Source organism: Protomyctophum parallelum (assembly GCF_964188405.1).
Source record: "Protomyctophum parallelum genome assembly, chromosome: 10".
NCBI classification, from domain to species: Eukaryota; Metazoa; Chordata; class Actinopteri; order Myctophiformes; family Myctophidae; genus Protomyctophum; species Protomyctophum parallelum.
In genome coordinates, this window is record NC_139704.1 from 22,388,344 (window position 1) to 22,408,343 (window position 20,000).

Consider the following 20,000-nt stretch of genomic DNA (forward strand, 5'->3'; position numbering starts at 1 on the left):
AATAATTTATAAGAAGAAAAACAAAACAAATAGTGTTGTCTCCTGCCTTTATTTTCTTCTTTCTAATGATTTGATCAGCCCAAAACATTGTGTTCATTGTCATGATTTGTCACGATCCGAGTTGGCTTTGTCCGCGGCGTAACCGTCTTTAAATAAATACTTTAAGAAAAGCCTATGGGAAAAATGCATTGGGATTCATTTCCTTGGCCACTCGTCGTTCTGAAAGGGGGTGGGACTGCGACGCTCTATAGCACTGCAATGACATTACAACCACATTCAACTTTCACCCCTCCAGCAGGCAACAACTGACTGATTAATCGATTGATTGAATACTTTATTAGTCGGAAATCTAAACGGTACAGTACAGTCAAACACTTGGTCTAAAAGGATAGCACAGAGAAAATTCCTTGCGGTCTTGTTTCCATTCAGGACCGTCCTGGGTATTCAATTCATATAATGAACAAAATTCCAATCAATGTGCAGCCGGGAGAGCATGCCACACCAACATGTCATTGCACATATACTTAACATGTCACAAATAAAAACCTCTGGAATCCTCCACTTTGATACAACATCCAGGCTGGTGCTGTTTGCCAGAGATATAGTGTAGCACCCAATTCGTGCCATGCAGCCTAGGATCAAACCCCTCCAGAGGCTTAAGTCTGATTCGTACCGATTGATCTGCTATTTTCGGCACGCGACTTGGCTCGCGACTGAAGTATATAACTCAGCTATTGATCGGCCTGTGTTATGTTACACACGCGCACACACACACACACACACACACACACACAGTCACACACACACACACACACACACAAATGCTGTGACCCCAAAAGGCACACCATTTGAGGACAGCTATGGGGCCATGTGGCGAGCTAGGAGAGCACAGTGAGCTGAGTGCAGAGGCTCGCAGAGAGCTGTGAGCGCCAGAGTAAACCTGGTGTATAAATAGCTAATAATAATAATAACGCTCCGCCTGGAAAAGTGGTACATCTACCGTATTCCACCACACTCCCACAGATGATCACAGCCTGGTTTCTAACACAGGCACACACGCGCTCATGCACGCATGCACACACACACACACACACACACACACACGGCTGCCCACAATAATACACGTACAATATCGGTATAATGGACACATGCAACGATACACATGGGCACACACACACACACACACACACACACACACACATACACACACACCCACACATGGCTTAACACAGGAATACACGTACAATATCGGTATAATGGACACATGCAACAATACACACACACACACACCCACGCACACACCCACACCCACACCCACACACACACACACACACACACTGCACACAAACATGCACAGATATATACACTGCACACTACGCACGGATAGTGTACATACTGTATACACCCCCCACACACACACACACACACACACACACACAGCGTGCACACACGTATATGGCATGGGCTCAATTATGCACTCTCACAAGCAAGGGAAGGCATACTTGAGCGGGTGTGTTGATTGTACATGTGCACGCAGACACAAACATGCACGCACGCATGCACTCACACACACACACACACACACATCCTGTTAGATGAATGCAAAATCAAAGTGAGGGATTAATCATTCTTTTCAGTACAAGCCGTGAGACCACAGTCGCGTGGCTCCATCTTTCTCTCTCTCTCTCTCTCTCTCTCTCTCTCTCAATCTCCCTCCTCTCACACTTTCTCTTCTCCCTTCCCCCTCTCTCTCCTCTCGTCTTCTCGCCTTTACATCTCTCTCTCTCTCTCTATCTCTCGCTCGCTCGCTGTGGCAGAATCCCATTTCACATTGAAATGCATGCTTGTTTACTGGCTGATTAAAATTTCAAAGAAAGGGGGAGATAGAGACGACCGGGAGATAAAAAACAATAGCACCAAAAAAATAAAATAATGAAAAAGACAACAAGAGGAGCGGAAAAGAGAGAAGAAGGAAAAGAATGAAAGAGAGTAAAAATATGAAGGAAAAAAGGAAGGATGTGGGATAACATTGGAGGAGGATTGGGGGTATAATATGCTACAGCCAGTTGACAGTTGTGCTGCAGTAGTGGCGGGGCGATTGCTAACAGTTATCATACACATGCATGCATGCACAGTGCATGCATGCATGCACAGTGCATGCAAGATTACCATGCTACGAAGCCTGCACGTACGTGCACGCATGCATCCATGCATACGTGCACGCACACATACACATACATAAACACACAACAGGGGGATGCCCTGCACTCGTGCGCTATAGAAGCTTTGATGTCAGTCACGTATGTCTCTCTACTGTCTGTACTGTATGTCTCTCTACTGTCTGTACTGTATGTCTCTCTACTGTATGTCTCTACTGTATGTCTCTACTGTATGTCTCTACTGTATGTCTCTCTACTGTATGTCTCTACTGTATGTCTCTCTACTGTATGTCTCTCTACTGTATGTCTCTACTGTATGTCTCTACTGTATGTCTCTCTACTGTATGTCTCTCTACTGTATGTCTCTCTACTGTATGTCTCTACTGTATGTCTCTACTGTATGTCTCTACTGTATGTCTCTCTACTGTATGTCTCTCTACTGTATGTCTCTCTACTGTATGTCTCTACTGTATGTCTCTACTGTATGTCTCTCTACTGTATGTCTCTCTACTGTATGTCTCTACTGTATGTCTCTCTACTGTATGTCTCTCTACTGTATGTCTCTACTGTATGTCTCTACTGTATGTCTCTCTACTGTATGTCTCTCTACTGTATGTCTCTACTGCATGTCTCTCTACTGTATGTCTCTACTGTATGTCTCTACTGTATGTCTCTCCATAACGACGCTCTACCTGTGTGATCTCGTGGTTGCCGGGGCGATGGGGATTCCTGGCACAGAGAGCTGGGATGTGATTGGCTGAGCCCATGGAAAGCGATCTTAAATGGGTCAAAGCAGGCAAAGCATCTCCACGGTGTGCGTGTATGTGTATATTTGTTTGAATCCCATGCGCGTGTGTGTGTGTGTGTGTGTGCGCGCGCGGGAGAGCAGATTGTAGTTTTCAATGGTGCAAGGTAACCTCATCTAAATACTGTTCTCTTCCATCTCTGTCTCCACATCCCAGTTTTCCCTTTTTGCTCCTTCCCTCTCTCCCTCCCCATCCCTCTCTCTCCCTCCCCCATCCCTCTCTCTCTCCCTCCCCCATCTCTCTCTCTCTCTCTCTCTCTCCCCCATCTCTCTTTCTCTCTCCCTCCCCATCCCTCTCTCTCTCTCCCTCCCCATCCCTCTCTCTCTCCCTCCCCCATCCCTCTCTCTCTCTCCCTCCCCCATATCTCTTTCTCTCTCCCTCCCCATCTCTCTCTCCCTCCCCCATCCCTCTCTCTCTCTCCCTCCCCCATCTCTCTTTCTCTCTCCCCATCCCCCTCTCTCTCCCTCCCCATCCCTCTATCCCTCTCTCCCTCCCCCATCTCTCTTTCTCTCTCTCCCCATCCCCCTCTCTCTCCCTCCCCATCCCTCTATCCCTCTCTCCCTCCCCCATCTCTCTTTCTCTCTCCCTCCCCATCCCTCTCTCTCTCCCCATCCCTCTCTCTCCCTCCCCATCCCTCTCTCACACTATACCTCCCCCTATCACTCTCTCTCCCTCCCCCATCTTTCTTTCTCTCTCCCTCCCCATCCCTCTCTCTCGCCCACCCCATCCCTCCCTCTCTCCCTCCCCCATCTCTCTTTCTCTCTCCCTCCCCATCCCTCTCTCTCTCCCCATCCCTCTCTCTCTCCCTCCCCATCCCTCTCTCACACTATCCCTCCCCCTATCACTCTCTATCCCTCCCCCATCCCTATATCCCTCCCTCCCTCGATCAATTTTCTTGTTTTCCTACATTTTTCTTCTCCTCTTTGAGCGACATCCGCCTCTGCATGCTTTCCTTGGGACCCGTGGAGGCCAACAGTGACCCCCGATGGTTGTACCGGGAAGTGCTTTTACCAAGGAAGGGAGGAGGAGATGGGGAGGGGGGGGGGGGGGAGGGGCGAGAGGGGAAAAGAGGTGATGCAACACACACCCATTGGAGCAGGATACTACAGCGCAGGTGTGCTACTTCTGCATGGGTTGTCAAAGTCAAAGCAACAACAATGTGGAGCAGCAAGTAGACACTGTACTGTGTGGATATGAGTACTGTATCCACAGTCCGCATGCACGCACACACACACACACAAACTGTTTCCCAAACACTGGGTCGGGACCCATTCCCCTTTCTTTTTCCCAGAAGCAAAATATTTCATGAATTCAAAACAAATTTAACAAAAAATAATTAAAGTAATTTCATGAAGAAAAATAAATAAATTAAAAATCTAATAAATTCCATGAATTGGAAAATGAAATGTTTAAGACGTGTATATATAGTGGAAAATAGCCGGTCCATCCACAAGCTCATAACTTGAGGTTGTGAGCTTGTAGTTCTGCTATTTTCCCTATAGTTTGGGTCCCGGGCAAAACGCCGAACCACACATGTAAAATCCAATAACTATACTTTGACTTAGATACTGTACATATAGTAAGCTTTACTCATTTGTTACAATACTATGCTTAAAGTAACGTTTACTGAAATTTTCACTTTAGTTGAATATACTTGTTTTGAGCTAAATTTTCTTTCTTACTTGCCCAGAGTGAGTAACATTTACTTTCATGTACACATGGTTCTGGACTCTGGACCCCTTTTGGGGTTATGGAGCCATTTGTAATGGGTCGCAGGTAAATATCACCGTTTTGTTTGTTTGAGTGAGCGTGTGTGTGTGTGTGTGTGTGTGTGTGTGTGTGTGTGTGTGTGTGTGTGTGTGTGTGTGTGTGTGTGTGCGCGCGTATGGTGCGTGTATGTGTGTGTGTTAGTCACCCAGACAGAGCTCAGTACGTGCACTTGATCAGACATGGTGGGTCACAGCTGCAGTGTTAAAGGGTAAGGGTACATGTGTGGCGCATAGGATAGGTACCGCAATGCAGTCGTCTAAATAAGGCTGAGAGTGTACTATATGTGAGTCAGGGTGTGTGTGTGTGTGTGTGTGTGTGTGTGTGTGTGTGTGTGTGTGTGTGTGTGCGCGTGCGTGTAGTTGGCCCCACACACTCACACACAGTAGAGCTCAGACACCCTATCCCCACAGAGAGGTCTCTGACTGGAAATGGGCCTCATTGCACCACACACCCACCCACACACACACACACAAGCACACACACACACACAAGCACACACACGCACACACACATACATATAAATATATATAAACATATATATATAAATATTCTCTATAGACATACCGTACATACATTCATGAATCCACTGACCACTTGCTGACCGGCTGTCGGTATTGAGCAATTATTTTGGTATGTGACCATAGCATTAACATCCTATATAAGGCAAGATTTAAAACATTTGCTTTATGTGTCAAACTGGCCGGGGGTATTAGGTTTGCACAAAAAAAACACTCCTTGGGCTAAAACCGGCCATAGCCACTTGCCCAAATGTGCCCAAAATGTGCTGACCTCATCACATGGCTATGGCCGTTTTTATCCCAAGGAATGTTTTTGTTGGTATCCAGAGAACTCGCCAGTTTACCAACTTGTCGCAGCGAAAATTCTTCATCAATGTCTTCATAGTTATGCTAACCCACAGATGTTAATAGTTCATTTCCAAATTGATCAAATTATTTTGGGCAATTAAATGGTCAACTAGATAATGATTAAAAAAGGTGAGTATGTGAATACCAATGATAAGTAGGCATACCATTTCACGATATTGTTTACTAATGAATTACATTGTTTTGGTACTTTGGTGTTTAAACTTTAGCATTCCTACTTTCTCTAGTGTAAACTCTAAACAACTATATCCTCTCTCCCTCTCTATTCAATGCAATTTAAATGTAGGTGAAGTAAAACAAAAATGCACTAAACTGCGGCGAAAACTGGCGAGGTCTCCGGTATCCTTTTTTTGTTCAACGTACTTGAAGTTGTCGGGGTGCTGGCTGAGCGCCAGGCTGACCGTGTCCAGGGCGTGTCGGTGGTGCTTCTGGGCGCTGAGCAGCAGGGCCAGCAGGTGCAGCGAGTGCAGGTCATCTCCGCGCAGGGACAGCGCCACCTGCAGGGGCTCCATGGCCGATGACACCTGCACGCGGGGCAGACGGGCAGGCCATGCAGGGCCGATTCAGAGAGAGAGAGAGAGAGAGCATGAAATGTGAATGTAGCAGGCCTTTCACTTCTAGTGATTTTTACTAGTTGACTATAATATTTGTACATTGGTGACTATAATCTAGCATTCTAGCTGATCTTGAGGACTTTTTATTTTTTATTATCAACTAGTCAACTAGTACCAGCAAGGTCAACTAGTGGATTTACTAGTGGACTAGTTGAATAGTCGACTAGTTGCTTAAAGCCCTAATGTGATGACCGAGTTATACGGCCACTGAATTCGCCCTCTTTTCCAGGGGGCTATTGAGGTTAGGTTTTAGGCATACCGGTAGTTAATTACTGCTCTATGGGAAGGATACTGTGTACATAATGGAAGACTCACAGTGAGACAAGAGGACCATACCTGGCGTACCAGGGCCAGCTGGAGGGAGAGGTACATAGCGATTTGTGAATCTTGCGGGTCCAAAGCATGGGCCCTGTGGAGGAAAGGAGGAGCAACAGCAAGTAGATATTATTACAGACTTATAGGACAAAAAGCACAAGTCCAGGTGTTTATTGTTTTACCGTTGCAACGCGTTCCAGATGGGTGAGTGAAAGCTCACAGGTCACAGAATACAGGGACGTGCAGAGAGTGGGAGCTGGCATCCCGTAAGAGGGCACTTTTAGACCAAAAATAGCGAAAATAGCGGATCTACAATCTACATTGTAGATTGTAGAACCTGGCAATCTTTAGCTGGTGGAGATGCGGTGTACGACCTGGATTTCTAAACAAATTTGCGTTGAAGTTCAGGAAACTTCGGATAAAAAGGAATTCTCCTGAATGCTACCTTCCGACATGGCATGGAAAGGTGTGGCATTTGCATTTCTTTCACCATAGTAAATGCTGCATTTGTGGTCTCGAAAGGGCAGTTGTTTTACAGAGGAGTCTAGAGGAAGACGGTGTTCATACTTGCTCAGAGCTTTCAGGGCTCTCTTGTTGAACTCGTCTCGGTCAGCTTTCAGAGTGGCTGGAGAGACAAAACACATAATCCATTGTCTTCTTTTAGTGACTGATCTTATTGTGTTAGTGGTCATTCATCAACTTGCAATTCACTCCATATTAATCGTTCAGTTTACGATGATTACGACATTAAGTCATATTGTTTTGTCATATCTTTATTGGAAGGTTTACTTCTGTCTTGGCAGCTGTTTCGGACATGGGGAATATGGGAACATTTTGAGTTGTGTCTAAAGGCCAGTCCACACCAGTGTGTGTGGAAAATGTTTGTTGACTACCTTTTTCCACTGACGAAAACTAAATGGAAACTAAATGATTGACTAATGACTAAATATACTGACAATTTCGTCAACAAATAAAAACTAGACTTGTCACGGTCCGTGACGTGTTATGTTTTCTTGTGTACCCTGTTCTTGGTTTTTGTTATTGTTTTACCCTTCTGTTGTGTTCCTGTGATTTTGTAGTATTGTGTTTTCCCTGTGTCTTAGTTCCAGTTTGAGTTTCACCTTTAACTTGTGAACCTTTTATTTTGTAGTATTGTTTTGTGCCTTCCTGTCTGCCCCTGTAGTTCTGTACCTGCCTTGTCTAACCTGTATTGTGATTAGTCTTTGTTTTCCACCTGTGTCCTCTTAGTCCCCCAGCCAATCCCTGTCTTGATTTTGAGTTTTGTTTCACCTGTGCCTAGTGAGTCTGTGTCCATTTATACTCCTCTGTTTGTTCAGTTCCCTTGCTAGTTTGTCACTTTATGTCAGTAGTGTTCTCTTCGTGTATCCATGATTTAACTCTGAGTGTACTGTATGTACTTCAAGTTCCTTGTATTACGTGTGGCAAGGTTTTTTTTTTTAATAAAAACCTTGCATTGAAGCTCATCTGCCTGCGCCTATCTGTCTGCTATTGGGTCCTAAAGCTCCTGCCTTTGCACTGTGACGACACTGAAAATAGCAGACCCACAAGCTCACAACTTCAACAGATCAACAATTTGTAGATCTGCTATTTTCAGCAAGTGTAAAATTAGGCCTTTCGACGGCATCAAGGCCCGCCAAAATACATTTTAGTCGCCTAAATCAACTGTCGACACCAACCAATGCAACTCCTTGCAACTGCCATCGGGGATAACAGTTGAAAGGAGTTGCATCGGTGTGGAATGTAGACAGGGTACAAAATACAGATAATAACCATCTGTAGTGTTACAGTATGCCTCTCACGGGTCCATTTGGTTACAGCAGTGTGTATTGGACTGACCGTCCGAGGCTTGCAGACTGCAGCAGAGGCCCAGGGACAGGTGGGCCCTGGACAGGAACTCTCCTGCCTTCTCTCCCATAGACACCACAGTCTGAGACAGCTTCTCCCCCTCCTCCAACTGCGCACACACACACACACACACACACACACACACACACACACACACACACACACACACACACACACACACACACACACACACACACACACACACACAGCAAGACTTCTCTGAGCATATTATACATAGATGCACAAACAGTCATTGTCACATGAATGTAAAACACACACAGACAGACAGACAGACAGACAGACAGACAGACAGACAGACAGACAGACAGACACACACACACACACACACACACACACACACACACACCATAGGTGGTTTTTCACAAGACATGTTATCCACGTTAATGAGGTCCTCTGGCTCTTAGACAGTTTGATTCATAGATCAGGACATCATGTAAAGTAATCAATAATACATATAAGCAACCCCACATAACCCCTCTGTGCACTCTGCTATAGCTGGACCCCCTGTAGCGGAGAGAACGACAGACAGACAGACAGACAGGGCACAGGTGTGCGGGGTCAGTGAGAGGACGACCCAAGTACAGTAGACTCATGCAGTTGAAGGACAGTGCAGAATTTGCTGAAGGACAAACACACGCACGCATCCACCCACGCATTAGTGTGCACGCACGCACACACAGCGGCAGTCAGGCAGACTGCAGGTGAGCCCAGATGAAATGAGGTGAGCTGAGGTGAGCTGAGCGGAGGTAAAAGTGTGTCACTGTGTGTGTGTGTGTGTCTCTCTCTCTGCAGCTCTCTTTGTCTCTGTTGCTCTGATTCCGTGCACGCATTCCCCTCACGTGCGTCTTCGGAGGATTAGGAGAGAGAGAGAGAGAGGGAGAGAGAGAGCATGCACATATCGCTGCTAATGGAAAAGTGTACGCTATGGATATCCCCATGTGTCAATTTAATCCGTACGGGTCCATTTGGTTCCGTATATGCTCTCAACGTTAACAGAGCCGTATAATGGTCCCTCTAGTTTCATATGTGCACCATCATCACAGTTGAATTAACAAACAGTTACTGTGTGTGTATCTGTGTCAGTGAGTGTGGGAAAAAAAGGCGGCCTGGCTTTCCATGCGGACCGCCATGCGTGTTCACATGTTGGTCATGAGGTTTTGAAAGCTCTCATGGGGCTCTGGACAAACCTTGTGTCTCTGTATCAGTGGTTCTCAAAGTATTTCCATGTCAAGGACACCCCAAAGATTATATGTAATTGGACCGGCCGACCCCTCATCTGAAAATATGTTGTTCCCCCCCCCCCCCCCCCAGAAGCAAGAGAAAGAGAGATAGTGCTGCACTGTTGAGAGAGGAGGGGGGGGGGGGGGGTTGCGCCACTCAGTTCACTTTCAATTCAATTCTTTCAAAAATAGCAGACCTACAAGCTCATCGCCGATCTGCTATTTTTCAATAGCTAAAGTATAACATGATGCTTAAAACACCAAAAGGTGATCCCGCCCAGATGCAGACCACACTGTCTGTCCACACATGCAGTCTGCAGGGCTGCAGGCCACACTGTCTGTCCACACATGCAGTCTTCAGGGCTGCAGACCACACTGTCTGTCCACACATGCAGTCTTCAGGGCTGCAGACCACACTGTCTGTCCACACATGCAGTCTTCAGGGCTGCAGACCACACTGTCTGTCCACACATGCAGTCTGCAGGGCTGCAGGCCACACTGTCTGTCCACACATGCAGTCTGCAGGGCTGCAGGCCAGCATGCAGCGTACTGTGCTTGCAGGACGCTGCATGGATAATGGGGGGGAGGAGGGGGGTGTCGGGGGGTGTCTTTATGTAATGCCCCACTACTGAACCAGAACCATAGTGTCCTATTGTCATTAACGCTGTAAGCTCCTTAGTGTTCTTGGCCTGCCATGATCTCCAGCCTGACAGATGTGTTCGCTCTCTCTCTCTCTCTCTCTCTCTCTCTCTCTCTCTCTCTATTCCGCTGTGGTTAGCTCCTCCGCTCTAATCTCTGACCCCTTTCTCTTCTCTCTCTCTCTCTCTCCATTGTTCTCTCAGGCTGTGAACGAACGAATGGCAATCCAAGCCAGCTGACTGTCACAGATTCTACAGTGTCTACTTACTTATATAGTATGCAAACCTGTTGTCATTTTAATAGCCCTAAAACAAGAGCCTCTTATTTCCACAAATAGTGTCTTATGCACACACATACGCTCGTGCCTGCACTGCACATATATATATACACATATTATTCACAAGAACTAAACAGAAACCAACTGTATGAGGCCTATGAGAGAGAGAGAGAGAGAGAGAGAGAGAGAGAGAGAGAGAGGATAAAAATAAATAAATAGCAGATCTACAAGCTCAAGCTATTTTTCAATAGCTAAAGCATAACATAATGCTTAAAACACCAAAACCGGTTCCCGTCCAGAATGGGTTAAGGAAGCAGAATTCAATTTTTATGCTCTACATATTGTGTGTGTGATAAAATAACATACAGTACAAATAAGCATCTATATATTACGCAAGATACCTGTCACATGTCTGCATGACTGATATGAGCATGCAGGCTGAACTAATAGCTGGAGGTAGACAGTACAGCTCCGGATCCATTGGCCATGCACGTGGTCCGTTATATGGCAGCAGGTTCTCAATGTTTTGGACTGGGGACCCCCGGAAATGCTTGGGCCATGTGTCTCGTAAATCAGTTTTTGTGTTAAAAATGAGGAAATCCACAAGCTTATAGAGTATGTTTTGTAACTTTGGTGTGACACCGTATGTGATTGCGTAGGGCAGTGGTCTTCAACCCGTTTCATATCAAGGCCCATTATTTCTTTGGCATTTGAGCCATATGATGAGATTTAGCCTCTCGGACCCAAAGATTATAATATTTTGTTGTTGTTGGATACTGGGTCCCCAGCCAAAAACACTGAGAACCCCTGTTTTACATTACAAGATTTTTGAGAACCACCAGTTTAAACAACATTCAGCCCAAAAGAGCTAAACACTTTATAGAACACCCACCCCCACAAAACAACTTACAATATTTACAAGAGACTTTACATAAAAAACAAGCCCAATAATAAAGCAATAAAGTGGCTTAAGCGGACTTGACAACACTGATCTTGAAGGGACTGCAGGCCCTACAGCTAGTGATGTGTACACATGCCTTTGCGTTTTTTTAGTATGAACGGCATGTCTGGCACTCTCTCTCACAGCACTGTGTACTACACTCACTGCAGTGTCTGTGTTTGTTTGCATGGACGAGTGTCATGTCAGGATATAAAAGGGTCCTTGTGTTGTGGAAATATGAGAGCATGCCTGGCCCCAGGGACCCTCGGCTAGGCCTGCGTAATAATCGGCTCATGGATGGGAGGGATGGACGGCGGGGGGGGTTCTGCTAATGACAGAATCCAACATCCCCCCCGGGCTCCCTTCGAAGGAGGAACATATAATCTGCGGCTTGCACGGCCCAACCTCGTAACCTTGGAGAGCACACTTGACTTTATATAGCTGCGAGCAGTGGCTTTTCAGTCTGGTCGGTGGCTTACACACACACACACCACAGCAGGGGGATTCAACTGGCGGCCCGGGGGCCACATGCCGGCCCCCACCTTCACTTAATGTGGCCCGTGGGTTAATAGTACTGATATGTTATTGGTTTCAGCTGTTACAATTCCAATCATGGCGATCCGCTTTAATTACTTCAGTCTATATTAGTAACTGTATGACTTGGTATTAGAATTTTATTGTCTTTTTTTTGTCCAATGTATTTGTATTTAAGGTCATAAAGTTAACATAAGTATAACTAAATGCATTTGAAAAAAATAATACTAATACTTTTCAGGATTCCAATAAAATAAAATGCCAAAAAATTATTCAATTCAATTCAAATATAGCAAAAATAGCTGATCTACAAGCAAAAAAATATATAGAAATATAGTGGCCCTCTGGAGTGAGTGTGGAAATATAGTGGCCCTCTGGACTCTGGAGTGAGTGTGGAAATATAGTGGCCCTCTGGAGTGAGTGTGGAAATATAGTGGCCCTCCGGAGTGAGTGTGGAACTATAGTGGCCCTCTGGAGTGAGTGTGGAACTATAGTGGCCCTCTGGAGTGAGTGTGGAACTATAGTGGCCCTCTGGAGTGAGTGTGGAACTATAGTGGCCCTCTGGAGTGAGTGTGGAACTATAGTGGCCCTCTGGAGTGAGTGTGGAACTATAGTGGCCCTCTCCATCGTCGAAGTTGCCCACCCGGAAATGCTTTGGCCATGTCTCGCGACCCCAACCCTGCCCCCCTTCCCCACCCCCAATACAAACTGACTGCAACAATAACCATAATGGAGAAAACCAGAAACCAGATATAATCATTAAAGGAAAGTTTATGCATGCACTATGTGTACTACTATGTAAACTCAAAATTTCCATTTCCCAGCCATTCAGTTGTACGCGCGCCGTGCGTTTGTGGGTGTGTACATGCACCTGTGTACAGTATGCGTGTGCGTGTTTATGTGTGTGCATTCATTCACCCAGTGCAGCTGTCCGATGCAGACTTTGGCAGCCAGCAGCGGCAGTGAGGGATCCTCTGGTCTCATCCTGGAGCACTCCTTGAACACAGACACAGCTCCGACGCCCTGGAACGTGAACACACACGTGCACACGCATGCACACACACAAACACACACACATTGAAAACAGCTGAAAAATTGCTGAGAAGCTCATGAAGCGCTGTGCTCGACCCACTTTTCATAATGGTAAACATGTTTCTTAAAAGGAACCCTGGCTAATAAGACGGGTGCAGTACTTAGTTTAGACAGTACTTAGTTTAGACTAGTCATTGGGTTAGACCAGTCATTAGTCCTACAACTACAACCTATCTCAAACCCTCACCCTAACCCTAACCTCCCACGGGGCAGCACACCTAAACCTAACCTTAACCCATGTCTAAACTAAGTTTGCACCCCAATAAGACAAGTATGCCTTAAAACATTTTAAAAACATCTTTCTCTCTATAACTAAAATAAAAAATAATAACACCTTAGATAATGTATTTCTTTCATAAATAGAGAAACTTTCACTCAATAGGGACTACTCCTGTTGCATGTTGATGATGTCATAAATCCATGTGGTCCAGCCCTATGGAATATATGTACTAATAAAAAGTATTTAAAATATTGCTTTGATGCTCATATTATCCTAACTTGAGACAGGAGCAGTCCCTATTGAGTGAAAGATTCTTTATGAAAGAAATACAATATTTGAGGTGTTTTTAGAATCGTAATATATCAGATTATTTTGGACCAAAACAAGCTTGATTTGCGGCTCATTTCTCTAAACAATATGATACTTACAAAAAGTATGTTTTGGGTTGATTAATAAATGACAATCACGGGACATGTTACATAGCAGATTTTTACTTCCTGCATGACTCGCAGTTTCTGCCAAATCGGCTTTCAAACTAAAGGTGTCCAACCACCAGATGGCGCTGTTGGCGGTAAATTTGTTATTATATTATTTAAATAATAATAATAATAATAATAATAGAAAATTAACAGTTTGACTTCCGGTAGGATGGCGGAGGAAGGAGCTGCTTGATTAGTGAGCTCCCCAAAGTTGGGCATGATAAGTTAAAATAACCACGGAAAACCAGATTCAAAATGGAAAAGGTATGACACGAAATGAGTGGTGAACAACAAGGAAGCCGTAGGATAACTCGAAGTTATAAAGCAGATAAACAAACTAAAGAAAACGACGACGGGAGTGGAGTGAAAGAAAACACAGACAGCATGGCGGAGGACTGCGCCGAAGTCATACGGGCCGGGCTCGCTGAAATCACCAAAGAGCTAAAGACTTTTTTTTTTTTTTTTTTTAAGATATTTTTTTGCGGCTTACGCCTTTTATTGTTTGTTTTTTGGAGGGACAGACAGTAGGCTGACAGGAAACGGGAGAGAGATGGGGGAAGACATGCAGTAAAGGCCGTGTCGGGCTCGGGAGTCGAACCCGCGGCACACTGCGACTGGATTAACAGTCGGGTGCCCAGACGGTTACGCCACCGCCTGGGCCGAGCTAAAGACTTTTAAGGAAGGCATACAACAGGAGCTGGCTAAGTTTAAAGAAGAACTGAAGAGGGAAATGAAGGAAGAATTCGCAAACTATTGTGTAATAGTGGACCGGGAGCTACAACGACAAGACGAGGAGGTGACGGAGCAGAAGACGAACATGGCCGAGGCGCAGACACGGATATCAGAGGTGGAGGACTGGAGGACGGGAGCGACCAAGGCCATGATGACACTGGTGGACCAGATTGAACAACTACAAGAAAGACAATTGAATGCCGAGGCCAGATCAAGACGGAATAATATCCGTGTATTCAACTGCCCAGAAAATAGTGAACAAGGGACCACTGTAATTCAATATTTGGAACAGCTGTTTCGCACAGAGCTTGAGCTACCAGCAGGGACTCAGCTCCAGCTACAGAGGGCGCACCGTGCACTGTCTCAGAAACCTACTCACCCGTCTGCAACACCACGATCCATTGTGGCAAACTTTCTTCAATTCGAGACGAAGGAATTGGTGCTGAGAAAAGCCTGGGAGGCGAAAATACAAATAGGAGACAAACAGCTCGGTTTCGATCACGATTACCCACCCGAAGTTGTGAAGAAGAGAAAGGACTATATTCCGTTCAAAAGAAGGTTGAAAGCAAAAGGAATCCGGTTCCAGACGCCGTTCACGAAGATGAGGATACAGTGGCCTGACGGTGAGAAGACGTACAGAAGTGCGGAGGATGTCGCCCAGGCCATGGAGGAGAGAGGCTATATGGAGCTATAAGGAGAATCCAGCCGCGACTCGGCAACGGGACCCAGCGCATCGGCGGAGGTGGAGGCGGAGGGCTCGGGAGTCGCGGGGGTGGAGAGAGAGCGGCGACGAGCTGAAGGGGGACAACGGTGGGAGCCGGAGTGGAGGAAGGTGGAAAAGAGGCGAGGAGCGGCGTGGAGAGCTATTGGACAGCCTACGAATGTTTATGAGGAAATTGGACGTGATTTCTGCTGTGAAAAGAGGTAACATAGAGTTGGGTTGAATGAGGGAGGGGGGTAAATTGGCGAAGAAGGGCTTTTTCTGTTTGGTTTTATTTTTAAGAAAGAAAGAAAGGAAGGAAAAGAAAGATAAATGGATATACAGAGGGTGCCATATATATAACACTTTGGTTCATTTCTAAGTAAGATTGAAACCCCATATATATTGTTTTATTTGTACATAACCAACTCTTTGTAGGGAATATGTTAACTAGGGCTTCATTAATATTTTTTTACATTTAAATGTACCAACTGGAGGGGTTTGCTTAATTAGGTAGGGAATGGCTAGGCACTGGGGAAACTCACAGGTTGAGATTAGTACTAGTTTGTCTAGGGAGGGGCCCTCGTGCAAGACGGGGACTGTCCCCTCACCCCTTTATGAGGGTTTAAGGGTCACGGATGTTTTACATCGTGTTTGGAAGCTATGTATGTGTTTTGTGTTTTATGTTTTTTTTTTATCGACAAGCGGATGCAAATACTGTAATGTAACTAGGCAGGAAACAAATATGGAATAACAATGTCTAATAGGTTGCGGATAATGTCGCTGAATGTAAATGGGTTGAATTCGCCAGTTAAGAGAAAAAGGGTCTTTTTTTCGGGACCGTACCTATGTTCCCTCAGCTCTATGTTCCCTCAGCCTACGACAACCTACCTCCTCCCTCACCCTAACCCTAACCTCCCCCGGGGCAGACACCTAAACCTAACCGCAACCCTCTCCCGACCCGCAGCGCACCTCGGGGCTGAGGGAACATAGGGCTGAGGGAACATAGGTATGACCCCTTTTTTTCTACAAGAAACTCATCTAAACAAAACGGAGCATGATAAACTAAAAAGGTTTGGGTATAGGAACTCATATTATAGTTCATACAAAAACGGGAAAAGAAGAGGAGTTATAATACTAATAGCTAATACAGTCAACTTTGATTTTGAAAAGGAGATTAAAGATAAAGAAGGGAGGTACATTATTGTGAAGGGGAGAATAGATAATGAACCGGTAACTTTAGTAAACATATATGCACCGCCAGAAAGTGACAAGAAGTTTTTTAAAGACATGTTTGACGTTATAGCTGTGGAAACAAAGGGTATTTTGATTGCAGGAGGGGACACAAATGTGGTTTTATGTGATAAAAAAGATACAACAAGTAAGAAAAGAAGCAAGACACATTTAGCTAAGTTTGTAAACACATCATTGAGTGAGATGGGGCTGGTATGGTAGATATATGGAGAAGACTCCACCCGACAGATATGGACTTCACCCATTACTCTGCTGCACATAAAGTCCATTCTAGGATCGACCAATGTTTTGTGAATAAGGGTGATAGTTAGAGTTAAGGAATGTGAGATAGGAGGGGCAGATCTATCGGACCACAACCCACTGCTTTTGAAAATTGGTTTAAATAATAGGAAGAGGCAGACAGCGTGGAGACTTAATATGGGTATGTTGAACAGTGAAGTGAGAAAAGAGAAAGTCAGGACAGATTTGAATACATACCTTGAGGAAAATAACAATGGGGAAGTGGATCCGACTATAGTATGGGACGCTATGAAAGCTGTCATGAGAGGTAAATTGATAGTGGAGACTGCATTAATGAAGAAGGCTAAACTAATAAGTTATAAGAAAAATAATGAAGATTTAAGGGCATTGGAACAGGAATACCAGATGACAAAAAATGAGGAAATATATAAAAATTGAAAATTTAAATAAAGGAGGCCCAATTAGACAAAATTGAAAGGAAAAGTAAATATGTAAAACAAAACTATTATGAGGCCGGGGCAAGGGCCACTAAATTATTGGCTAAACGTATGCGTAAGCAACAGACATTGAGCAATATTAGCAAAATCAGAGACCCTAAAACCAAGAAATTAGCAACTGAACCAGAGGAGAGTTTTTAAACAGTACTATGAGGAGCTCTATACACAGCCCGAACAGGCAGAGGAAGAAGAAATGAAAACATATTTAGATCAGCTGGACCTGCCAAATATAGGGGCAATGCAGAACCGTCTAATAACAGCTAATATTACAGCAGACGACATTATGGAGGCAATTAGTTCCTTTAAAAATAATAAATCACCAGGAAGTGATGGGTTCCCTGTGGAGTGGTACAAAATGTTCAGAGAAGAGTTGATACCTATGCTGGTAGCATCCTTTAATTGGACCCTAAACAAACATAAAATACCACCATCTTGGTCCGAAGCAATAATCTCAGTGATACCAAAGCCAGGAAGGGATAAAGAGCAATGTGGTATTGTGGGAGCTATAGACCCATATCCATTTTGAATGTGGACTATAAAATTTACACCAAGATTATATCTAGAAGGTTAGCGAACATAGCCAACGAGCTTTTGGACGAGGATCAGACAGGCTTCATAGTCAGTCTCCAAACTCATGACAATGTAAGGAGAACTATACACGTTGTAGATCAAGCACAGAGGACTAAAACAAGCACTCTATTAGTGAGTGTTGATGCAGAGGCTGCATATGATAGGGTCAATTGGAGGTTCCTTTACGCTGTATTGACAAGATTTGGGTTCAATAAGAAAGCATTACAATGTGTAAAAACATTATACCAACAACCTACGGCTAGAATTAAAGTGAATGGGAGCTTGTCTGGGAAATTCAACCTACAACGATCGACTAGGCAAGGAGGCTGTCTTTCGCCTACGTTGTTCGCGTTTTTTATTGAACCCTTAGCACAAGCCGTGAGAGATAATGAACAGGGCTGCACACAACTTTTTTGGTCTAGTACTCAGAAGAGCACCTGGAGGAGTTACTTGGTGCTCCTAAAATGCGGCGACCCGTCTCGCCGGATGGATAAAAGAGGGATGAATAACTTATAGCAAAACAATATTTATTGGATGAGTGGGGAGTCAATGGAGGGTATCGCAACTCTAGATTCATCCCATTATTTAAAAAAAAGTTGCAAATTGCAGCTATAGGTCCATGTGTATTCCAGCCCTATATGCATATTCTAATACAAACTTCTTAATACTTCCTACGGATAATATGAGCATCAAAGCAATATTTAGATACTTTTTAATTTTTTAATTTAAATAGCCGATCTACTAGCTCACAACGTGTTGCGGAGGTGACACGTTGTGAGCTTGCAGATCAGATATTTATTTAACATACGACACGTCGTACGGCGAAGCATACGTCAGGCTTCCCTTTTGTTTTTAGCCGAGGCGACACAGTACACAGTCAACACAGACTCAGACAGTCAGACACACATGGCTCATCCGTGCAAAATAAATAATGTACACTAACCCGACTTTACGATAATAAGGGACAGTATGTCGGGACACGCTGTTGTCATGTTGATAAGCTTCATGTTGTGCAGCAGCAGTGCCAGTCCGCAATGCTTTGCACTCCTCCCACTCCACTATTGTTATGATAGTTAGTAATTTTTTCAACTACGTGCTCTTTGCTTTTCTCGTGCTTATGAAAAGCTGGGTGACTAAAATTATTTATCCCTGTATAAAAGGTGCAGTTCTTATCGATGCTCACGGCATAGTTTGCACCACAACTCGCTGCGCTCAGCATTAGTTTGGAGCCAGCCGACATCATCCAACCACTTTTCCACAAACACACGTTTTCTGTGCGGTTCAGGTGGCGGTTCCGTTTGGCGTCTCTTTGGAGGTGGTGGTGCTGGAACACCAAAATAGTTACTTAATGGCGCTTGCTTCTTGGACATTTTGACGAGAGTTTGGCTGTAATACTGTAAGAATAATGTGTCAGGTAACTTTCTCCGTAGAAAAATCCAGCAGCATTCATGGTTTGGAACCTCCCTCGTTGGAGTAAGAATGCGCTGTGATTGGCCACAATTGGCCAGTGCACTCTCGCAAGACGTGCTGTGATTGGCCAGTAGCCACTTTGAGTGGCAGTCGGTGGGAAACGCTCTCGCCACAGAATGTACTAGTATTCTGGCCATAATAATCATTCTGGGCGGCCCCAGCTGTTGGTACGCAGAAGCGCTTCCCGACGCTTGATTGACAGCGCATTTTTAATTTTGACGACGCATGCGCCGTGGCGCACCACTTATGTGCAGCCCTGATAATGAAGGTATACAAGGGGTGACGGTAAACGGTAGCGAACACAAGATAGGACTCTTTGCCGATGAGGTAATTGCCTTCCTCCAGAAACCAAATGACTCACTCCCCATTTTAAGCAAGGTATTAGAAGAATTTGGTCGTTTGTCAGGGTACGAGATCAACATAGCCAAAACACAGATTTGGGCTTTAAACTATGCTCCAAATGCATTTATAAAAAGTCTTCAACTTTAATTGGGAACAAAAAAGTATTAAATATTTGGGTATAAACATAACAAAAAAATGTGTCCACACTATATAAGGCCAACTACGAAAAATTAAATCAGGAGATAAAAAAAGATATTGAAAGATGGGCTACTTTGCCACTAGACCTGAACTCAAGGTTGGAGGCAGTTAAAATAAATGTATTATCCAGATTGCTCTTTCTATTCCAGTCCTTGCCTGTA

At 44.7% G+C, this 20,000-nt stretch overlaps 1 protein-coding gene across 1 annotated transcript in view; it reads right to left on the bottom strand.

The window, feature by feature from the left end:
- Nucleotides 1–20,000, bottom strand: part of ttc7a (tetratricopeptide repeat domain 7A) — a gene marked incomplete at its 3' end in the record, with an annotated part of 92,464 nt that overhangs the window by 43,333 nt on the left and 29,131 nt on the right. Inside the window, exons 10-14 of the mRNA XM_083775338.1 lie at nucleotides 12,964–13,068; nucleotides 8,406–8,523; nucleotides 7,116–7,173; nucleotides 6,570–6,642; nucleotides 5,983–6,143 (exon numbers count right to left, since the gene is read on the bottom strand). Of these exons, the coding sequence (XP_083631464.1) occupies nucleotides 5,983–6,143; nucleotides 6,570–6,642; nucleotides 7,116–7,173; nucleotides 8,406–8,523; nucleotides 12,964–13,068 (515 nt within the window). The remainder of the gene's footprint in view (nucleotides 1–5,982; nucleotides 6,144–6,569; nucleotides 6,643–7,115; nucleotides 7,174–8,405; nucleotides 8,524–12,963; nucleotides 13,069–20,000) is intronic.